Here is a 19,562-nt window from a genome sequence, read left to right on the forward strand (position 1 = left end):
CGTTAAACTTTATTTTGGGTGTGGATTATTTTCAGCAGGAATTGGCTGTCTTTATTTTATCCCTCCCTCTCTAGTGACTCTTGTGTGGAAAGATCCACTTCTTGGGTAGTCATTATCCCATACGTCACTAGCTCATGGACTCTTGCTAATTACATGAAAGAAAACATAATTTATGTAAGAACTTACCTGATAAATTCATTTCTTTCATATTGGCAAGAGTCCATGAGGCCCACCCTTTTTTTGTGGTGGTTATGATTTTGTATAAAGCACAATTATTCCAATTCATTATTTTATATGCTTTCGCACTTTTTTATCACCCCACTTCTTGGCTATTCGTTAAACTGAATTGTGGGTGTGGTGAGGGGTGTATTTATAGGCATTTTGAGGTTTGGGAAACTTTGCCCCTCCTGGTAGGAATGTATATCCCATACGTCACTAGCTCATGGACTCTTGCTAATATGAAAGAAATGAATTTATCAGGTAAGTTCTTACATAAATTATGTTTTTTTTTTTTTTTTTTTTTTTTTTACTGCCCTTAAAAGGGTCAATCCGCTCTTTTTCAAGCCCAAAAAAACCACCCCAAAAATTAAATTAATAAAGCCTAAGCCCAAAATAAGTACTCGCTGTTCCTGATGTCTGTCAGAAAAGGTCTTCTTCCAGATGGATCCATCATCTAATATCTTCATTCGGAGTGAAGGCGGCGCAGGGCAGAGGTTCGGAGCGGTGTTCCCGATGCCTGGATCCTCAACGACGGTGGCGTGGAGACTCCTCTTCATGCGCTCATCCGTCGCACACTGAAGATTGAATGCAAGCTACTGCGATCAATTTGGAGTACCTTGCATTACTATTCGCTGAAATTTTGAAATTAGCCAATAGGATGAGAGCTACTGAAATCTTATTGGCTGATTTGAACACCAATAGGATTTCAGTAGCTCTAATACTATTGGCTGATTTCAAAACTTCAGCCAATAGGAATGCAAGGGTACCACAAATTGATTGCAGTACCTTGCATTCAATCTTCAGTCTGCGACTGACATCAGGTAAAGAGGAGCCTCCATGCTGCTAAGGATCCAGTTTAGTTGTTTGTTTTTTTTAGTGATAGGTATTTTATATTTTGGGTGCTTTGGTGGGTGGGGTTTTTTTACTGTTAGGGGGGACTTAGTATTTTTTAGATGTAAAAGAGCTGTTTAACTTGGGGAATTGCCCTGCAAAAGGCCCTTTTAATGGCTATTTGTAGTTTAGTATTAGATTAGGGGTGTTTCTATTTTTATAGGGGTATTGGTTTAGGTTTAAATATTTTTATTTTGGATAGCCTTAGATTTTTTTCTGTAATTTTTTTACTTTTTTTATTTTTTGTAACTTTAGCTTGGGGGTTTGTATTTTTGAAAAACAGACAGCCCTCTGGGCAGGCTTATCACCTAGTAAATTAATAAACATAAACACTCAAAGTATTCTGATAGCACTACATAGTTCATTGATAGTTGCTAAACAAAATCCGCAGGAACTGAAAATTATATTCTGAGAGTGTATTATCTTTGTTATACCTTTTTTTTTTTTTTTTTTTTTTTTTTTTTCCCCCATCTACCTTTTTATAAAAATTTTTTTTTTTTTTTTTTGGTAGAAAAGTATCATGATCTCTTAATTCAATAATGTCCCATAATGTGACATGAAAGTACAAAATAAATGCTCTAATTTGTTTGAGCATTGTATTATTGCACAAATTTGATAATAGGAGTAAATTAGAAAGTTGCTTAAACGTGCATGCTCTGAATTGTGAAAGGGAAAAAATTTTGAGTTTAGTGACCTTTTAAGAATGTTTAATCTTTGTAGCAGATTTGTGAAACTGCCACATGGTCTAATTTTATTTTTTCAAAATGTTATCGTTTTTTTATGTCAGTGAAAGTGTTTTCCCACTCTGTCCATAACATAGACCATCGGCTTGGGTATTAATCTCATATGCTATGGAAGATTGTAGATCATCATTTTACGAAAGAAAACCAAATTTATGCTTGCCTGATGTTAAACTCTTCTTTTGGAATGATGGTCCACAGGCCCCGTCTGCTTTATGGGCGACTGTTCTAATGGCGACACCTATAGACCCTGCTTTTCCTTTCCTACCTTTCCTACCTTTCTTTCCTATTCTCTACTTGGCTTTACGTAAAACTAGAGAGAGATAGGAGGTGGAAGGGCTCTTGTATGGGTTCTTGACCGCCTCCTAGTGGCGGGAAATGTATACCATATGTTATGGAGGACTTGTGGACCATCATTATTCTGAAAGAACAAAAAATATTAATAAAAAGTAAAAGTTATGCTTACTTTGATTTTTTTTTTTAAAAAAGTAACCTACAAGCACAGAGTTGTATTTAGCCATATACAGAGTTTGATTGCAAACGCATTTTAACGTAATTTTGAAACACTCCATGTGGTGGTATTGCAAAAAAATAAAAATAATTATTTGATGCCATTTAAAGGGACAGTACCTCCCTTGGCCTTTATTAATCTTCAAATTTTAATGCAAAAATTTGTATATACAATATGGCTGTTGTACGTGGTAACTATCCTCTTTCATTTTTTTGCAATAGCATTTGAACGCCATTTTCTTAAAAACAAGATATTACATATTGTCTCTGTTTTTTGCAGGTTTAACTACAGATCAACACATCACCTAGCATCCCATGGATTTTACGAATTTTTAAATTGGTTTGATGAACGAGCATGGTATCCACTTGGAAGGATAGTAGGTGGAACGGTAAGTGTTATGCTTTACTCTCTGAACCAGAAATTCTTCTACTAGCAGGTTTTTGTCTTTGTATCATTTGCTATAGTTTTTTTTTTGTTTTGTTTTTTTTTATGATTTCTGTTCTGGTTTTTTAGTTATAAATGATGTAGCATACAACACTAAAAGCTCTGTAGATAGACTACCAACATTTATTTCATGTAATTGGCAAGAGTCCATGAGCTAGTGACGTATGGGATATACAATCCTACCAAGAGGGGCAAAGTTTCCCAAACCTCAAAATGCCTTTAAATACACCCCTCACCACACCCACAATTCAGTTTTACAAACTTTGCCTCCTATGGAGGTGGTGAAGTAAGTTTGTGCTAAGATTTCTACGTTGATATGCGCTTCTCAGCATTTTGAAGCCCGATTCCTCTGAGTACAGTGAATGTCATAGGGATGTGAAGGGAGTATCACCTATTGAATGCAATAGTTTTCCTCACGGGAGATCTATTTCATCTCTGTTCTCTGTTATCTGGGGCGGAAAATAAAAAAAGTAAAAAAAATGTTTTATAAAAATAGTAACCTGAAAAATATTAAATTCAGCTTAGCACTCAAAGGGTTAAAAGAAGTGTTGATTACATTGGATATTGAGGAAACTAGTCCTCTTGATATTAAAACTAGTAAACGTTTAAATTCTGTTTATAAACCTCCTGTGGTTATTCCAGAGGTTTTTCCAGTTCCTGATGCTATTTCTGATATGATTTTCTAAGGAATGGAATAGGCCTGGTACTTTTTATTCCTCCTTCTAGGTTTAAAAAATTGTATCCTTTGCCAGCAGTTACATTGGAGTTTTGGGAAAAGATCCCCAAAGTTGATGGAGCTATCTCTACTCTTGCTAAACGTAATACTATTCCTATGGAATTATAGTACTTCTTTTAAAGATCCTTTAGATAGGAAACTTGAATCTTATCTAAGGAAAGCCTATTTATATTCGGGTCATCTTCTCAGGCCTGCAATTTCTTTGGCTGATGTTGCAGCTGAATCAACTTTGTGGTTGGAAAATTTAGCGCAACAAGAATTGGATTCTGATTTGTCTAGCATTGTTCGCTTGCTTCAACTGCTAATCCTTTTATTTGTGATGCCAAAATCGATGTTAAATTTATGTCTTTAGCTATTTTAGCTAGAAGAGCTTTGTGGCTTAAATCTTGGAATGCTGACATGACTTCTAAGTACAGATTGATATCGCTTTCTTTCCAAGGTAATTAGTTGTTTGGATTCGATTATTTCAACTGTCACTGGGGGGAAGGGAGTTTTTTTGCCTCAGGATAAAAGACCTAAGGGTAAATATAAAGCTTCTAACCGTTTTTGTTCCTTTCGACAAAATAAGGAACAGAAACCTAATCCTTCCCCCAAGGAATCTTTTTCCAATTGGAAACCTTCAAATTGGAATAAATCCAAGCCATTTAAGAAACCAAAGCCAGCCCCCAAGTCCGCATTAAGGTGCGGCCCTCATTCCAGCTCAGCTGGTAGGGGGCAGATTAAGATATTTCAAGGATGTTTGGGCAATTTCTGTCCAAAATCAATGGATTCTGAGTATTGTCTCTCAGGGGTACCAAATAGGATCCAGAGTAAGACCTCCTGTGAGAAGAGATTTTCTCTCACGCATCCCACCAAATCCAGTAAGGGCTCAGGCTTTCCTGAAGTGTGTTTCAGACCTGGAGTTTTCAGGGGTAATCATGCCAGTTCTGTTTCAGGAACAGGGTCTGGGGTTTTATTCAAATCTATTCATTGTCCCAAAGAAAGAAAATTCATTCAGACCAGTTCTGGATCTGAAAATTTGGAATCGTTATGCAAGAGTACCAACTTTCAAAATGGTGACTGAAGACTATTCTGCCTTTTGTTCAGCAAGGGCATTATATGTCCACAATAGACTTACAGGATGCATATCCTCATATTCCGATTCATCCAGATCATTATCAGTTTCTGAGATTCTCTTTTCTAGACAAGCATTACCAATTTGTCGCTCTTCCTTTTGGCCTAACCACAGCTCCAAGAATCTTTTCAAAGTTTCTCGGTGCCCTACTCTCTAATCAGAGAGCGGGGTATTGCAGTGTTTCCTTATTTGGACGATATCTTGGTACTAGCTCAGTCTTTACATTCTGCAGAATCTTACATGAATCAACTAGTGTTGTTTCTTTGAAAACATGGTTGGAGGATCAATTTACCAAAAAGTTATTTGATTCCTCTGACAAGGGTCACCTTTTTAGGTTGACAAATGTGATAGTTGCTTTTGGAAGAGCAACTTTCAATTTTACCCTAAATGTTGGTGTGAATTTAGCGGCAACGAAAAAACTACAAACTGTGGTTTTACCTCAAAGAAAACCACCTATAACTAAAAAAAGTTGTTAGAATATGGGGATATTTGTATAGTTTGCAGTGCGACCGGAGTAGCTCTGAACCAGATTTACTCAGTCTAAATCTTGCCTAGTGTTTGATACTATGTTAAGATGTTTATTTGATACTGTGTAAAACAAATGCAAGTGTAAGTTTGAATTTACTAAAAGTATAATAATTTCAATCCGTTATATGAAAGACAGATATCTGATATTTAGTAAATAATATATAAGAATTTATTCAAAGTAACTTATAAATACAAGCATACAGTAAAAACAATTAAAGCTAGAACTACCTATTTTTTGACCGGATCCGGAATTAAAATATAATCAATACAAAACAGTAAGAAATATAATTATTCTAAAATATAATAGCGTTCCTAGAAATGTGTATGTGATATTATTAACTAGAGCCAAAAAAAAAGGGGGCTTACAGTTTATATGTAGAATCCTGCATATATTGATATAACACACATGAAATAGAAGAGTATGCAAAAATGCATTCGCCCGGGGCTTAAAAAATAAAAGGTACCTTTAAAAAAGAAAAAATTCCAAGATGGTTGTACTATACCGGTATAGTTATTCTGTAAATCCTGTTCGTTGAGGCAAACTTTTGTGGAAACCCACCAGGGGTATTTATAAGTTACTTTGAATAAATTCTTATATATTATTTACTAAATATCAGATATCTGTCTTTCATATAACGGATTGAAATTATTATACTTCTAGTAAATTCAAACTTACACTTGCATTTGTTTTACACAGTATCAAATAAACATCTTAACATAGTATCAAACACTAGGCAAGATTTAGACTGAGTAAATCTGGTTCAGAGCTACTCCGGTCGCACTGCAAACTATACAAATATCCCCATCACCTTTTTAGGTTTCCAGATAGATTGTGTCCATGACTTTGTCTCTAACAGACCAGAGACGTTTAAAATTGGTTGCAGCCTGTCGGAACCTTCAGTCTCAGTCATTCCCTTCAGTAGCTATGTGCATGGAAGTTTTATGTCTCATGACTGCAGCATCGGACGTGATCCCCTTTGCTTGTTTTCATATGAGACCTCTCCAGCTTTGTATGCTGAACCAATGGTGCAGGGATTATACAAGGATATCACAATTAATATCCTTAAATCCCAATGTTCGACTATCTCTGACTTGGTGGTTAGATCACCATCGTATAGTTCTAGGGTCCTCTTTTGTTAGTCCAACCTGGACTGTGATCACAACGGCTGCGAGTCTTTCAGGTTGGGGATCTCTGACAGCACAGGGGGTTTGGAAATCTCAAGAGGCGAGATTACTAATCAATATTTTGGAACTCTGTGATTTTTCAGGGCTCTTCAGATTTGGCCTCGGTTGAAGAGAGAACAATTCATTTGTTTTCAGACAGACGAAATAACAACTGTGGCATATGTCAATCATCATCCCGTATACTTGCTTAGGCGGAATCCAGCTCCTGTCTAATTTCTGCGGTTCATATCCCAGGTATAGACAATTAGGAAGCAGCTCTCTCTTTTGAATATATTCAATGATTATTTACATAACGGTAAAATTCCCTCACCTAACTTCGCTATTTCAAAAATAATTCTGATTCTTAAAGGTAAAGACCTCGAAGTAATCGACTCCTATCGTCCGATATCTTTATTAAATTCGGACTATAAAATATTTACCGCCATTCTAGTACAGGTATACCCCGCTCATACAGCGGGTTAGGGACCGGAGCCCCGCTGTAAAGTGAAAACCGCCTTAAAGTGAAACAAGGCAGTTTTAGCTTTCTTTTCAGTGTTTAAAATCTTAAAAACATGTTTGAACTAACATATATTAGGGGTGCAATAGTGCTACGTTTAGTTTAACACTAGCACAGCAAGTATTCAATTAGTATTCAATAAATACTGTACCTGTAAAATAGTGACAATTACTGTAATAAAATTTGCCAGACTATAGCACTGAGACACAGATTGCACTACAATGCAGTTAACAGAGTGAACTAAGCATAGCAAAATGGTGCTAGTCACTTTTCTCGCAATCTCACAATGATTTACAGCACTGTTTCAAAATCCTTGGAGGTTGAACTTCAGCTCCACAAAGCGCTGTATTAGCGAATCGCTGTAAAGTGAAGCGCTGTAAAGTGAGGTATACCTGTACGTAGATTGAAAGTAATTATGGGCTCGCTGATTCATGGGGACCAGGTCGGCTTCATGTCACAAAGAAAGAAGTCGGCAAATATTTGTCTTGATAGATTCTCTCTCAAACTCTACAAGTAACATATGCCAAGATTCTGCTATTTTATTGGTTGATGCCCACAAAGCATTTGACTCAATTATCTGGGATCACCTGTTTCAGGCTATGACGAAGTTTGGGTTTAAAGCCCAGTTTTCGGATTGTATTTGTGCTTTATATATCAATGCAACCTCTATATTAATGGTTAACGGCTCAGACACCAGTCCTTTCCCGATTACCACAGGAACGTGGCAGGGGTGTCCAATCTCTCCTCTACTTTTTAATTTGGCAATCGAGCCACTTGCTGTTATTCTTAGGGATAATTTAAAGGGGATTATGGTAGGTAACAAATCTATTAAACTTTTACTCTATGCATTTGACCTGCTATTGTTTCTTAATGATACTCAAAAAGAGATACCCAAGATCTTAGATATTCTATAGGAATTTGGTTCGTTCTAGGGTTACACAATTAATGTAACTAAATCAGAACTTCTTTGGTTAGGAGATCGTTTGCAGAAACATTATATACCTCCTTTTAAAATAGCAGTACAATTTATTACATACTTGGGAATTAAGATTAGTACTAATCCCGGGGAATGGTATACTTTAAACTATTTGCCTTTATTTGCAAAAATTAAATTTGATGAATATAACAAATACTAATCTTAACTTTTTGGATCAATGTGTGAGATGTTTTATCTGGGGGGTAGGCAGCAAACGAATTGCCTTACATAAATTATCACAATTAAGACAATTTGGTGGATTGGCATTACCTAACTGCTTTATATAATAGTATTTGCCTCGCAAAAGTTGCTATGGATTGGCTCACTGGTGGGAGTTATGTGGCGTTTCTCGAAGCAGAACAAAATTGAATTTATCCTTTCTCCCTAAGTGCCTTATTGCATTGTCCTAAAAGCTATTTTCCAAAGAAAATAAAAAACAAACAATGCTTCATATCATATTAGCCTGGCAGGATATACGACGTAGACTAGATTGTGATCCGTATATTTCTGATTTATTGCCTATTATAGGGGATCCACGGTTTTCTCCTGGTTTGTATAATCAAGCATTTAGGAGATGGGCTTGTGCCGGGCTAATCTATTTAACACAACTAAAGGAATTTGGATCCTATAATTTTAAATACATTTGAAAAGCTTAAAGAGTGCTTTCAGCTACAGAACTCAGACTTCTATGCATACTTACAAGTTAGACATTGGTATTGTGAAATTACTAAAGATAGTAAAACTGCTTGGACACACACTGGTATGAAAATGGGACTGCCACTTTTTAAAGTAGGTATAAGTATTGGTATAAAATGGTTCTTTCTAAAAATGGGGAGTCTAATATAGTAGAGATTTGTTCAAAATGGCAATCAGATATTCCAAATTTGGATGTAGACAACGTGAAATATAGTATAATTGCTCTAGAAGAAGCTACATTATCTGCAAACTGGCGCAAAAGCCACGTAAAAATCTTAGAGCATATATCACGCCAGCTAGAATAAATAAATGGTCTCCGCAAGCTTTAAATCTATGCCCTCGATGTAGTTCATCCAAAGCTGATCTGGTCCATATGTTTTGGAGTTGCCCAAAAATGAAACAATTTTGGAAACATACAATTTTGGCTAGGTAAAGTGATTTTTAAAAATTTTGTAATAGAACTTCAACATATATATTTTTTTTCTAGTAGATACGCGGGATAAATCAATTAATAGAGAGTTTATCAATACAACAATTTTAGGTGGGAGATATCTCATCCTTAAAAATTGGAAGAAAAAAAAGGGAGCCCACTATTAATAACATAACATTTCTTTTACAATCTCAATATATAATAGAACAGTTTGATAATGTAAACTCGAAAACCCAGCAAATTAAATTTGTTACAAAATCGATGGACTTTGTCAAATTATATAAAAATCATAATGTACAGAGGCAGCTATTAACACCTCTAGATAATTTGGTTCTAGACAAATTGATGGGGGTGGGTTTTTTTTTTTTTTTTTTCCCATTATTATTTGCTTTTTATGGTATGGCCCTCCCTCCCCCGATCCCCTCAAATGAAGAATTCTATAATTGAATTTAGTGGTGGTTCTAAATCTTCATATAAAAATAAGGTCAAACCAGTTGCATAAGAAGGGGTAAAGAAAGGAAAGTTAATACTAAATCTCCCTTGTTATAACTAAGTTTACTAAAGTGACTTTTTGATTAATCTGCTGTATAAATCAGAACTGTTAGAATAGGGGAGTCCAGTAACATGCGGTGAGGTCAGAGGCTTGTGAGGCGCTAGATATGATATGACATATAACGCGGGCCACAAGTGCCCCCAACAGAGTAGGTTTTAATTATAGCTGAACCAGTGCACAGGTGAAATAATCAGCTGATGGGTAAGAGCAAGTTAGTAACCATGGTGTTACTGATCAGCTGATTACTTCACCTGTGCACCGGTTCAGCTATAATGAAAACCTGGCCTGTTGAGGGTACTTGAGGACCATGGTTGAGAAACACTGCGCTAATTCACCAGCTTATCTGAAAAGTGTTGATTACCTGGAGAATAAATCACACATACTCACTGACACACACACACACACACTCTGCTCACCTACTCATTCACACAATTCTGTGGCACAGTGCCAGTTACTAAGCAATTAGAATGATACACAATTGTACTCACTACTGTGTTGTAAAAAGAAAAATAATTCACCATACTAAGAGGTGCCACAAATCTTGCCTAACTTTTAGCCTAACAAGGAATTGTTATATAAAGCTTAAAAATGTGATTCCTAACCCAATACCAGCAGATAAAACCATGTAGTAAAGTAATAGATATATCTCAAATTCAGCTCCAATACCAGCTCCAATATATTGACCTCCTGCATTATATTACTCACTAAATAAAGCTTAATTTAACCCATCTGCTACTGAGAAAAGAAAGGCCAGAGCAATGTGTGCACGTCTGCCAACCTGTGCAAAATCATATATATATAATGTTGAACAAAAAGATTGTGGCAGGTGCAAATAAAATGCAATCAAAGACTGATGCCTAGTGCAGTTTTCACTATTAGGCTATGTAGCTGGATGATTCCTAGTCCTACTAGTACCATAAGTGGGTTAAATAGTTGAATAACCATGCATTATATATAAAAAGCCTTTCTTAGAGTCTTAAACCTTATTTCTGTGGTAACATTTAATTGCTCAGTGATGTCTCTGCAAGAGAGACATCACTGAGCAATTCAATTTTACCACAGAAATAAGGGGATACTAAACATATCTTCTCAACAATGAACTCCAGAGACAGTGTCCAGAGGACCACCTCCGCCACCATAGATGACACTGACAGCAGTTAACTTACCGGCGTGAGGCATCCTCCACCCGTCCAGGCTGCTGGCACTTCTAGTTCTATTAGGCTCAGGCTGAGCAGATCCTCTTCATCTTCTTCACCTGAGTCCTCAGGCCTTGCACATCAAAATCTTGAAACCTAAAAAATATCCAGTAACAGTTCTAGGGTGGTGCTTAAGCAAAAACAGTTTTTATTTTGTCACCTCAGCCACAAAATTGCCAACATATTGGAATTTTCCAGACCCATATTTTTATATCCATTTCTACCCAACCATCTTTCTGGGGGTCCAGTGCCAATATTGATTAGTCCTATCCTAAAGACAATGAGATTAGAAAGGGCAGGAATCTAGATGCTCAGGGCAAAAAGGGTTAATACAAGTACTAAAGGAAGAAAAAAAGCAGGTGACTGTACAGCTAAAATATAATAGAAGAAAAACTAGGAAAGATGGAAAGAGCAAGACACAGGGGTTAAAACACAGGAGACAGGATAGGTAATAGGATAATGAATTGCTTTGTAATATGTAATTCAATCAGCACTTTATTTCAGCCAGATACATGTAATCACTGTACACATTGCAATATTTCATTGCATTTACAAAGCAGGTCATCATCCTATATTATCTATCCTGTCTCCTGTATTTAAAGTTACCTCTGTCTTGCTCTTTCCATCTTTCCTAGTTTGTCCTCTATTATATTTTAGCTGTACAGTCACCTGCTTTTTTTCTTCCTTGGAACTTACTTTAGTACTTGTATTAACCCTTCTGCCGTGAGTGTCTAGATTCCTGCCCTTTCTGATGAGATCAATCTCATTGTCTGTAGGGTAGGGGGCATAGGACTAATCAAAAACTATAAAGTTTAATTAGAAAATTTAAGCAAGGGTATGCTTTATTATTTTCAGCAAAAACATGCCTTTTCCAATTTCCAAACATAGGGTAGGGGGCATAGGACTAATCAACAACTATAAAGTTTAATTAGAAAATTTTAACAAGAGTAGGCTTTATTATTTTAGTAAAAACATGGGGTTTCCACACTTATATTGTGTTTTTATATGCATGTATTTAATTTAATAATGTCTTAGCTTTAGCTGCAAGGGAAATATTATATTTCTCTTGCAAGGTGTATCCAGTCCACTGATTCATCCTTTACTTGTGGGATATTCTCCTTCCCTACAGGAAGTGGCAAAGAGAGCACACAGCAGAGCTGTCCATATAGCTCCCCCTCTAGCTCCACCCCCCAGTCATTCTCTTTGCCGGCTCTAAGCACTAGGGTCTCTCTACGGGAGGGTAAAGTGAATGTGGTGTTAGAATTGTAGTTTTTATCTTCAATCAAAAGTTTATTTTAAATGGTACTGGTTTGTACTATTTACTCTCTAGCAGAAAAGTGATGAAGATTTCTGCTGAGGAAAATGATTTTAGCATGTTGTAACTAAAATCCTCTGCTGTTCCCACACAGGACTGAGGAGTACCAGAAAACTTCAGTTGGGGGGAACAGTTTGCAGGGTGAACTGCAATAAGGTATGTTCAGTCATTTATTTCTAGACAAGACTGAGATAATGCTAGAAGAGACTGACAATATCCCCATGAGGGGAGGGTAAGCTTGTTCACAGACTTAGTAAGGAATTAAATGCTTACATAATAGGGCTAATTATGCTGGTTGACACTTATTCAGGGCAATCGATTATTTAGCTAAGGAATATTTCGTTTGCAAGACACTTTAAAAGCCCTTTTGGGTTCTTTCTGGGGTTATTACCCACATGGCTGTTTTTTATTCACTTAGGAGTGATTTACTAGGCCTCACAGCTCCGGAGTAGAGTGGGAGGGGCCAAATTTCACGCCTCAGATGCGCACTTAGAATTGCAGAGAAGTTCATGCTGCTTCACATGGAGGGTCCTGCTGCTGTTTGAGGGCCTTAAAGAAGCTTTATTCCCCCAAATCTGATCTCTAAGGGCAGGTAGGGTCACAGCAAGGCTGTGGCAAGGTGCTGTAGTAATTTTAACCGGGTGTTGGCTTTAGGCTGCTCCGGTTTGGGCATTAAGGGGTTAATAGTTTTGAAACTTGTGGTGCAAACTTATTAAGGCTTGAGGTACATACTGTGAAAATTTCAAAAGGATTGCTGCATTTTTCACTGTTTTGTAAAATTGTGTGCTCTTATCTCTTAAAGGCACAGTAACGTTTTTTTCAAATTGTGTTTTTTATTTGATTAAAGTGATTTACAAGCCTGTTTGTGTATACTACTAGTCTGTTAAACATGTTTGACACTAAGGAAAATCCTTGTTCAATGTGTTTAGAAGCCATGGTGGAACCCCCTCTCAGAATGTGTCCCACTTGTACTGATATGTCTATACACTTTAAAGATCATATTGTTGCACTTAAGAATGTGGCCCAAGATGATTCTCAGACTGAAGGTAACGAGGGTAGCCCGTCTGCCTCTCCCCAAGTGTCACAACCAGTTACGCCCGCGCAAGCGACGCCTAGTACCTCTAGCGTGTATAATCCTTTTACATTACAAGACTTGGCGGCAGTCATGGATAATTCTCTTACAGCCTTCTTATCTAAACTGCCCGTGTTACCTGCAAAGCGTGATAGCAGATTATGAGCATTCTGACGCTTTGGTAGCCGTATCCGATATACCCTCACAATGCTCTGAAGTGGGAGCGAGGGATTTGATGTCTGAGGGAGAAGTCTCTGGTTCAGGAAGGGTTCCTCCTCCAGACAGATTCAGATACATTGGCTTTTAAATTTAAACTAGAACACCTCCGCGTTTTGCTTAGGGAGGTATTAGCTACTCTGGATGACTGCGACCCTTTGGTGATCCCAGAGAAATTGTGTAAAATGGACAAGTACCTAGAGGTCCCTGTTTACACGGATGCGTTTCCGGTCCTTAAGAGGATTGCGGATATCGTTACTAGGGAGTGGGATAGACCAGGTGTTCCCTTTGTTCCCCCTCCTGTTTTTAAGAAAATGTTCCCCATATCTGACCCTGTGCGGGACTCGTGGCAGACGGTCCTTAAGGTGGAGGGGGCTGTTTCTTCACTTGCTAAATGCACAACCATACCAATTGAAGACAGTTGTGCTTTCAAAGACCCTATGGATAAGAAGTTAGAGGGTTTACTTAAGAAAATTTTTGTTCAACAAGGTTTTCTTCTCCAGCCTATTGCCTACATTATTCCTGTAACTACTGCAGCCGCTTTCTGGTTTGAGGCGCTGGAAGACTCGCTCCAGACGGAGACCTCATATGAGGAACTTATGGATAGAATTAAGGCTCTAAAGCTAGCTAATTCTTTTATCACTGGCGCCGCTTTCCAAATAGCTAAGTTAGCGGCAAAAACAGGATTCGCCATTTTGGCGCGCAGGGCACTATGGCTAAAGTCCTGGTCAGCCGATGTGTCGTCTAAATCCAAGCTTTTGAACATCCCTTTCAAAGGAAAGACCCTCTTCGGGCCTGAATTGAAAGAGATTATTTCAGAAATCACAGAGGGAAAAGGCCATGCTCTCCCTCAGGACAAGTCCTTTTAGACAAAGAACAAAGCTAATTTTCGTTCCTTTCGTAATTTCAGGAACGGCCCCGCTTCATCCTCTCCGGCTGCGAAGCAAGAGGGTAACGCTTCACAGCCCAAGGCAACCTGGAAACCTTACCAGGGCTGGAATAAGGGCAAACAGTCCAAAAAGCCTGCAGCTGCCACCAAGACAGCATGAAGGGGTAGCCCCCGATCCGGGACCGGATCTAGTAGGGGGCAGACTCTCTCTTCGCTCAGGCCTGGGCAAGAGATATACACGATCCTTGGGCGTTAGATATTGTATCCCAGGGATATCTTCTAGAATTCAAGGGTTCTCCTCCAAGGGGGAGGTTCCACATTTCTCGTCTGTCTACAGATCAGAAAAAAAGAGAGGCATTTTTACGCTGTGTAGAAGATCTACATACAAAGGGAGTAATCCACCCAGTTCCAATCGTGGAACAAGGGCTGGGTTTTTGCTCAAACTTGTTTGTGGTTCCCAAAATGGAACTTTCAGACCCATCCTGGATCTAAAAATTCTAAACAGATTCCTCAGAGTCCCATCATTCAAAATGGAGATCATTCGGACAATCTTACCTATGATCCAGGAAGGTCAATATATGACTACCGTGGATCTAAAGGATGCATACCTACACATTCCTATCCACAAAGATCATCACCAGTTACTCAGGTTCGCCTTTCTGGACAAGCATTACCAGTTTGTGGCTCATCCTTTCGGCTTAGCCACTGCTCCCAGAATTTTCACAAAGGTGCTAGGGTCCCTTCTGGCGGTTCTAAAACCGCGGGGCATAGCAGTGGCGCCTTACCTAGACGACATCTTAATTCAGGTGCCGTCTTTCCAAAGAGCCAAGTCTCACACAGAGATTGTACTGGCCTTTCTGAGGTCTCACGGGTGGAAGGTGAACCTCAAAAAGAGTTCTCTTTCCCCTCTCACAAGGGTTCCCTTCCTAGGGACTCTAATAGACTCGGTAGAAATGAAAATATTTCTGACGGAGGTCAGAAAATTAAATCTCTTAACTACTTGCCGAGTTCTTCATTCCATTCCCTGGCCATCTGTAGCTCAGTGCATGGAGACAATCGGATTAATGGTAGCGGCAATGGACATAGACTTGGTATGCAGGCCTAGTGGACATGTCATCTGTCCTACCATGGACTCTGCCGATGAGGCAGGATCTTCTAATACAGGGCCCGTTCAAGCATCCAAATCTAGTTTCTCTACGTCTGACTGCTTGGAGATTGAACGCTTAATTCTATCAAAGCGTGGTTTCTCTGAGTCGGTTATCGATACTCTGATTCAGGCTAGAAAGCCTGTCACCAGGAAAATCTACCATAAGATATGGCGGAAATATCTGAGTTGGTGTGAATCCAAGGGTTACTCATGGAGTAAGATTAGGATTCCCAGGATATTGTCTTTCCTCCAAGAAGGATTGGAGAAAGGTTTGTCAGCTAGTTCCTTAAAGGGACAGATATCTGCTCTGTCTATCCTTTTACACAAGCGTCTGGCAGAGGTACCAGACGTTCAAGCGTTTGCTCAGGCTTGTGTCAGAATCAAGCCTGTCTATAAACCTGTGGCTCGGCCATGGAGTCTAAATCTAGTTCTTTCAGTTCTTCAAGGGGTTCCTTTTGAACCTTTACATTACATAGATCTGTGTTTTTCAACCAGCGTGCCGTGGCACACTAGTGTGCCGTGAGAGATCCTCAGGTGTGCCACGGCAGACTGACAACAGTGTGACATAATTTTTAAACTTTGCTTGTTTTTTTACTCCCAGTGCAGGGGTAGTTTGTAGGAGGCATGGCATAACAGCACAATACATACAGTATATGTGTATATGTGTGTGTATATATATATTATATATATATATATATATATATATATATATATATATATATATATATATATATATATATATATATATATATATATACACATATATACACACACACACAATTAGGCTACAATGAGTGATTTTTTTTTTTTTACATTTTGGGATGGTGGTGTGCCACAGGATTTTTTTTAATGCATAAAAGGTTAAAAATCACTGCATAGATATTAAAGGGACATTAAACCCATATTTCTTCTTTCATGATTTAGAAAGAGCATGCCATTTTAAACAACTTTCTAATTTACTTCTATTGTCTAATTTGCTTCATTCTCTTGATATACTTTGCTGAAAAGCATATCTAGATAGGCTCAGTAACTGCTGATTGGTTGCTACACATAGATGCCTCGTCTGATTGGCTCACCCATGTGCATTGCTATTTCCTTAACAAAGGATATCTAAAGAATGAAGCAAATTAGATAATAGAAGAAAATTGGAATGCTGTTTAAAATTGTATTCTCTATCTGAATCATGAAATACATTTTTTGGGTTTAGTATCCCTTTAAGTAATCTTGGAAAGTTTTGTTTTTGATAGCTATCTCTTCTGCTCGAAGAGTTTCAGAATTATCTGCCTTACAGTGTGATTCACCTTACCTGGTGTTCCACGCAGATAAGGTAGTTTTGCGTACCAAGCCTGGTTTTCTTCCTAAAGTTGTTTCTAACAAGAATATTAACCAGGAAATAGTTGTTCCTTCTCTGTGTCCTAATCCTTCTTCGAAGAAGGAACGTCTGTTACACAATCTTGATGTAGTTCGTGCTTTAAAGTTCTATTTACAAGCAACTAAGGATTTCAGACAAACATCCTCCTTGTTTGTTATATATTCTGGTAAGAGGAGAGGTCAAAAAGCGACTGCTACCTCTCTTTCCCTTTGGCTGAAAAGCATCATCCGTTTGGCCTATGAAACTGCTGGCCAGCAGCCTCCTGAAACAATTACTGCTCATTCTACTAGAGCAGTGGCTTCCACATGGGCTTTCAAAAATGAGGCTTCTGTTGAACAGATTTGTAAGGCAGCGACTTGGTCTTCACTGCATACTTTTTTCCAAATTTTACAAATTCGATACTTTTGCTTCTTCGGAGGCTATTTTTGGGGAGAAAGGTTTTGCAAGCAGTGGTGCCTTCCGTTTAAGGTACCTGTCTTGTTCCCTCCCTTCATCCGTGTCCTAAAGCTTTGGTATTGGTATCCCACAAGTAAAGGATGAATCCGTGGACTGGATACACCTTGCAAAAGAAAACAGAATTTATGCTTACCTGATAAATTACTTTCTCTTGCAGTGTATCCAGTCCACGGCCCGCCCTGGCATTTGTCAGGTAAATTTTTTTTGCTTAAACTACAGTCAGCACTGCACCCTATGGTTTCTACTTTTTCTTCCTAACCTTTGGTCGAATGACTGGGGGTGGAGCTAGAGGGGGAGCTATATGGACAGCTCTGCTGTGTGCTCTCTTTGCCACTTCCTGTAGGGAAGGAGAATATCCCACAAGTAAAGGATGAATCTGTGGACTGGATACACCGCAAGAGAAAGTAATTTATCAGGTAAGCATAAATTCTGTTTTTACTAGCAGCTAACTTAGCTAAGACATTATTAAATACATGCATATATAAGTGTGGAAACCCCATGTTTTTAATAAAATAATAAAGCCTACTCATGTTAAAATTTTCTAATTATCTATTGAGACATTATCATAATGCTACTCGGCAATACGGCATACTTTTCTGGTATTCAGTCTGGACTCTGCCTGGAGACTGGTAATTGGCAATGGTTATGGCACTGACAGCTCCGCTCCACACCGCAAGTCCGTTAGTCGATTGGTCTGGCACTCTCTTGCTCTCTTCTGCCTGCAACACCTGTGGTGACTTACTCTCACGGACGTCGATGACACATATTGTCACTCATATGCGACGGCAGCAGCTCCCTTCTGTTGTTCCCGCCAGCGCGGCCAGTATCAGTCCGACAGCCTACTCTGACTCCAACGTCATCACGACACTCACGTCCACATTCCAACCATGCCTCCCCGGCAGCTGATTGGCTGTCTCTTTAGCTCCATCATAGAGGCGGTTTGAAGAACCGCCTCTATTGGAGCATGGTATGGGCCCGCAAGGATACCACTAGGTTGGCGCTAGCTCATAGTGAGATAGTAACACTATGGAGCTCGATGTTGCGCAATCAGTTTTAGGGCAGCTGAACGGCTCACTGCCTCTCGGTAATAATTTGCGCAATGTGGATTCATGGTATTGCATGGCTATGGTGGAGGGAGGGGGGTACCTGGGGGGGCGTGGCCAGTAAAATGTTAATAAGCAACACCATAAAACTTTTTTTTTTTATTTACTATTAAAAACGTTTTTTTTTATGATTTTGACAGGGTAGGCACTGCCTCCCTTGCCTCCTATCACTGCACGTCACTGGGGGAGTCTTTGGTAATACTTTTTTTTATTTTTTATTGCTAAATGATGATAAATTGCATCGAATTATGTTATAATATATACTCTGAATAGCCTTTAAAACACAATGTAAATTGCTCGAGGGCTAAATGTCTTACTTTTCTGGTTTTTTTTTATGTAAGGAACAGTGTCCTAAAAGATGTCAGATGATATCTTTGTGTGTATGTAACGACCTTTAATAAAAATTAAGACAATTAGGAAGTGGATTATCTTAGCCGTCAGACTTTGGAGTGGTCTTTCCATCCAGATGTGTGTTCTCATTTTGTTCAGATGTGGGGTCTTCCAGAAATAGATCTGATGGCTTCTCATCTAAACAAGAAACTTCCCAGGTACCTGTCCAGGTCCAGGGATCCTCGGGTGGAAGCAATGGATGTGTTGACACTTCCTTGGTATCAACCTGCTTATATTTTCCCGTCTTTAGTTCTTCCAAGAGTGTTCTCCAAAATCATCATGGAGCAATCGTTTGTGCTGCTGGTGGCTCCAGCATGGACTCACAGGTTTTGGTATGCGGATCTTGTTCGGATGTCCAGTTGCCAACCTTGGCCACTTCCATTAAGGCCGGACCTTCTGTCTCAAGGTCCGTTTTTCCATCAGGATCTCAAATCATTAAATTTGAAGGTATTTAAATAGAACGCTTAGTGCTTAGTCATAGGGGTTTCTCTGATTCTGTGATTAATACTATGTTGCAGTTTTGTAAATCTGTTTCTAGAAAGATTTATTATAGAGTTTGGAAGACTTACATTTCATGGTGTTCCCCTCATAAATTCTCTTGGCATTCTTTTAGAATTCCTAGAATTTTAGTTTCTTCAGGGTGGTTTGGATAAGGGTTTGTCTGCAAGTTCCTTGAAGGGACAAATATCTGCTCTTTCTGTATTTCACAGAAAGATTGCTAAGCTTCCAGATATTCACTGTTTTGTTCAGGCTTTGGTTTGTAACAAGCCTGTCATTAAATCAATCTCTACTCCTTGATGTCTTAATTTGGTTTTGAAGGCTTTACAGGCTCCTCCATTTGAGCCTATGCATTCTTTGGACATTAAAATACTTTCTTGGAAAGTGTT

At 38.6% G+C, this 19,562-nt stretch overlaps 1 protein-coding gene across 1 annotated transcript in view; it reads left to right on the forward strand.

Annotated features, from left to right (window-relative positions):
• STT3B (STT3 oligosaccharyltransferase complex catalytic subunit B) overlaps nucleotides 1-19,562 on the forward strand; it is a 499,883-nt gene that overhangs the window by 52,925 nt on the left and 427,396 nt on the right. The window contains exon 2 of the mRNA XM_053715745.1: nucleotides 2,641-2,749. Coding sequence (XP_053571720.1) covers nucleotides 2,641-2,749 — 109 coding nt within the window. The remainder of the gene's footprint in view (nucleotides 1-2,640; nucleotides 2,750-19,562) is intronic.

Source organism: Bombina bombina, chromosome 5 (genome assembly GCF_027579735.1).
Source record: "Bombina bombina isolate aBomBom1 chromosome 5, aBomBom1.pri, whole genome shotgun sequence".
NCBI classification, from domain to species: domain Eukaryota; kingdom Metazoa; phylum Chordata; class Amphibia; order Anura; family Bombinatoridae; genus Bombina; species Bombina bombina.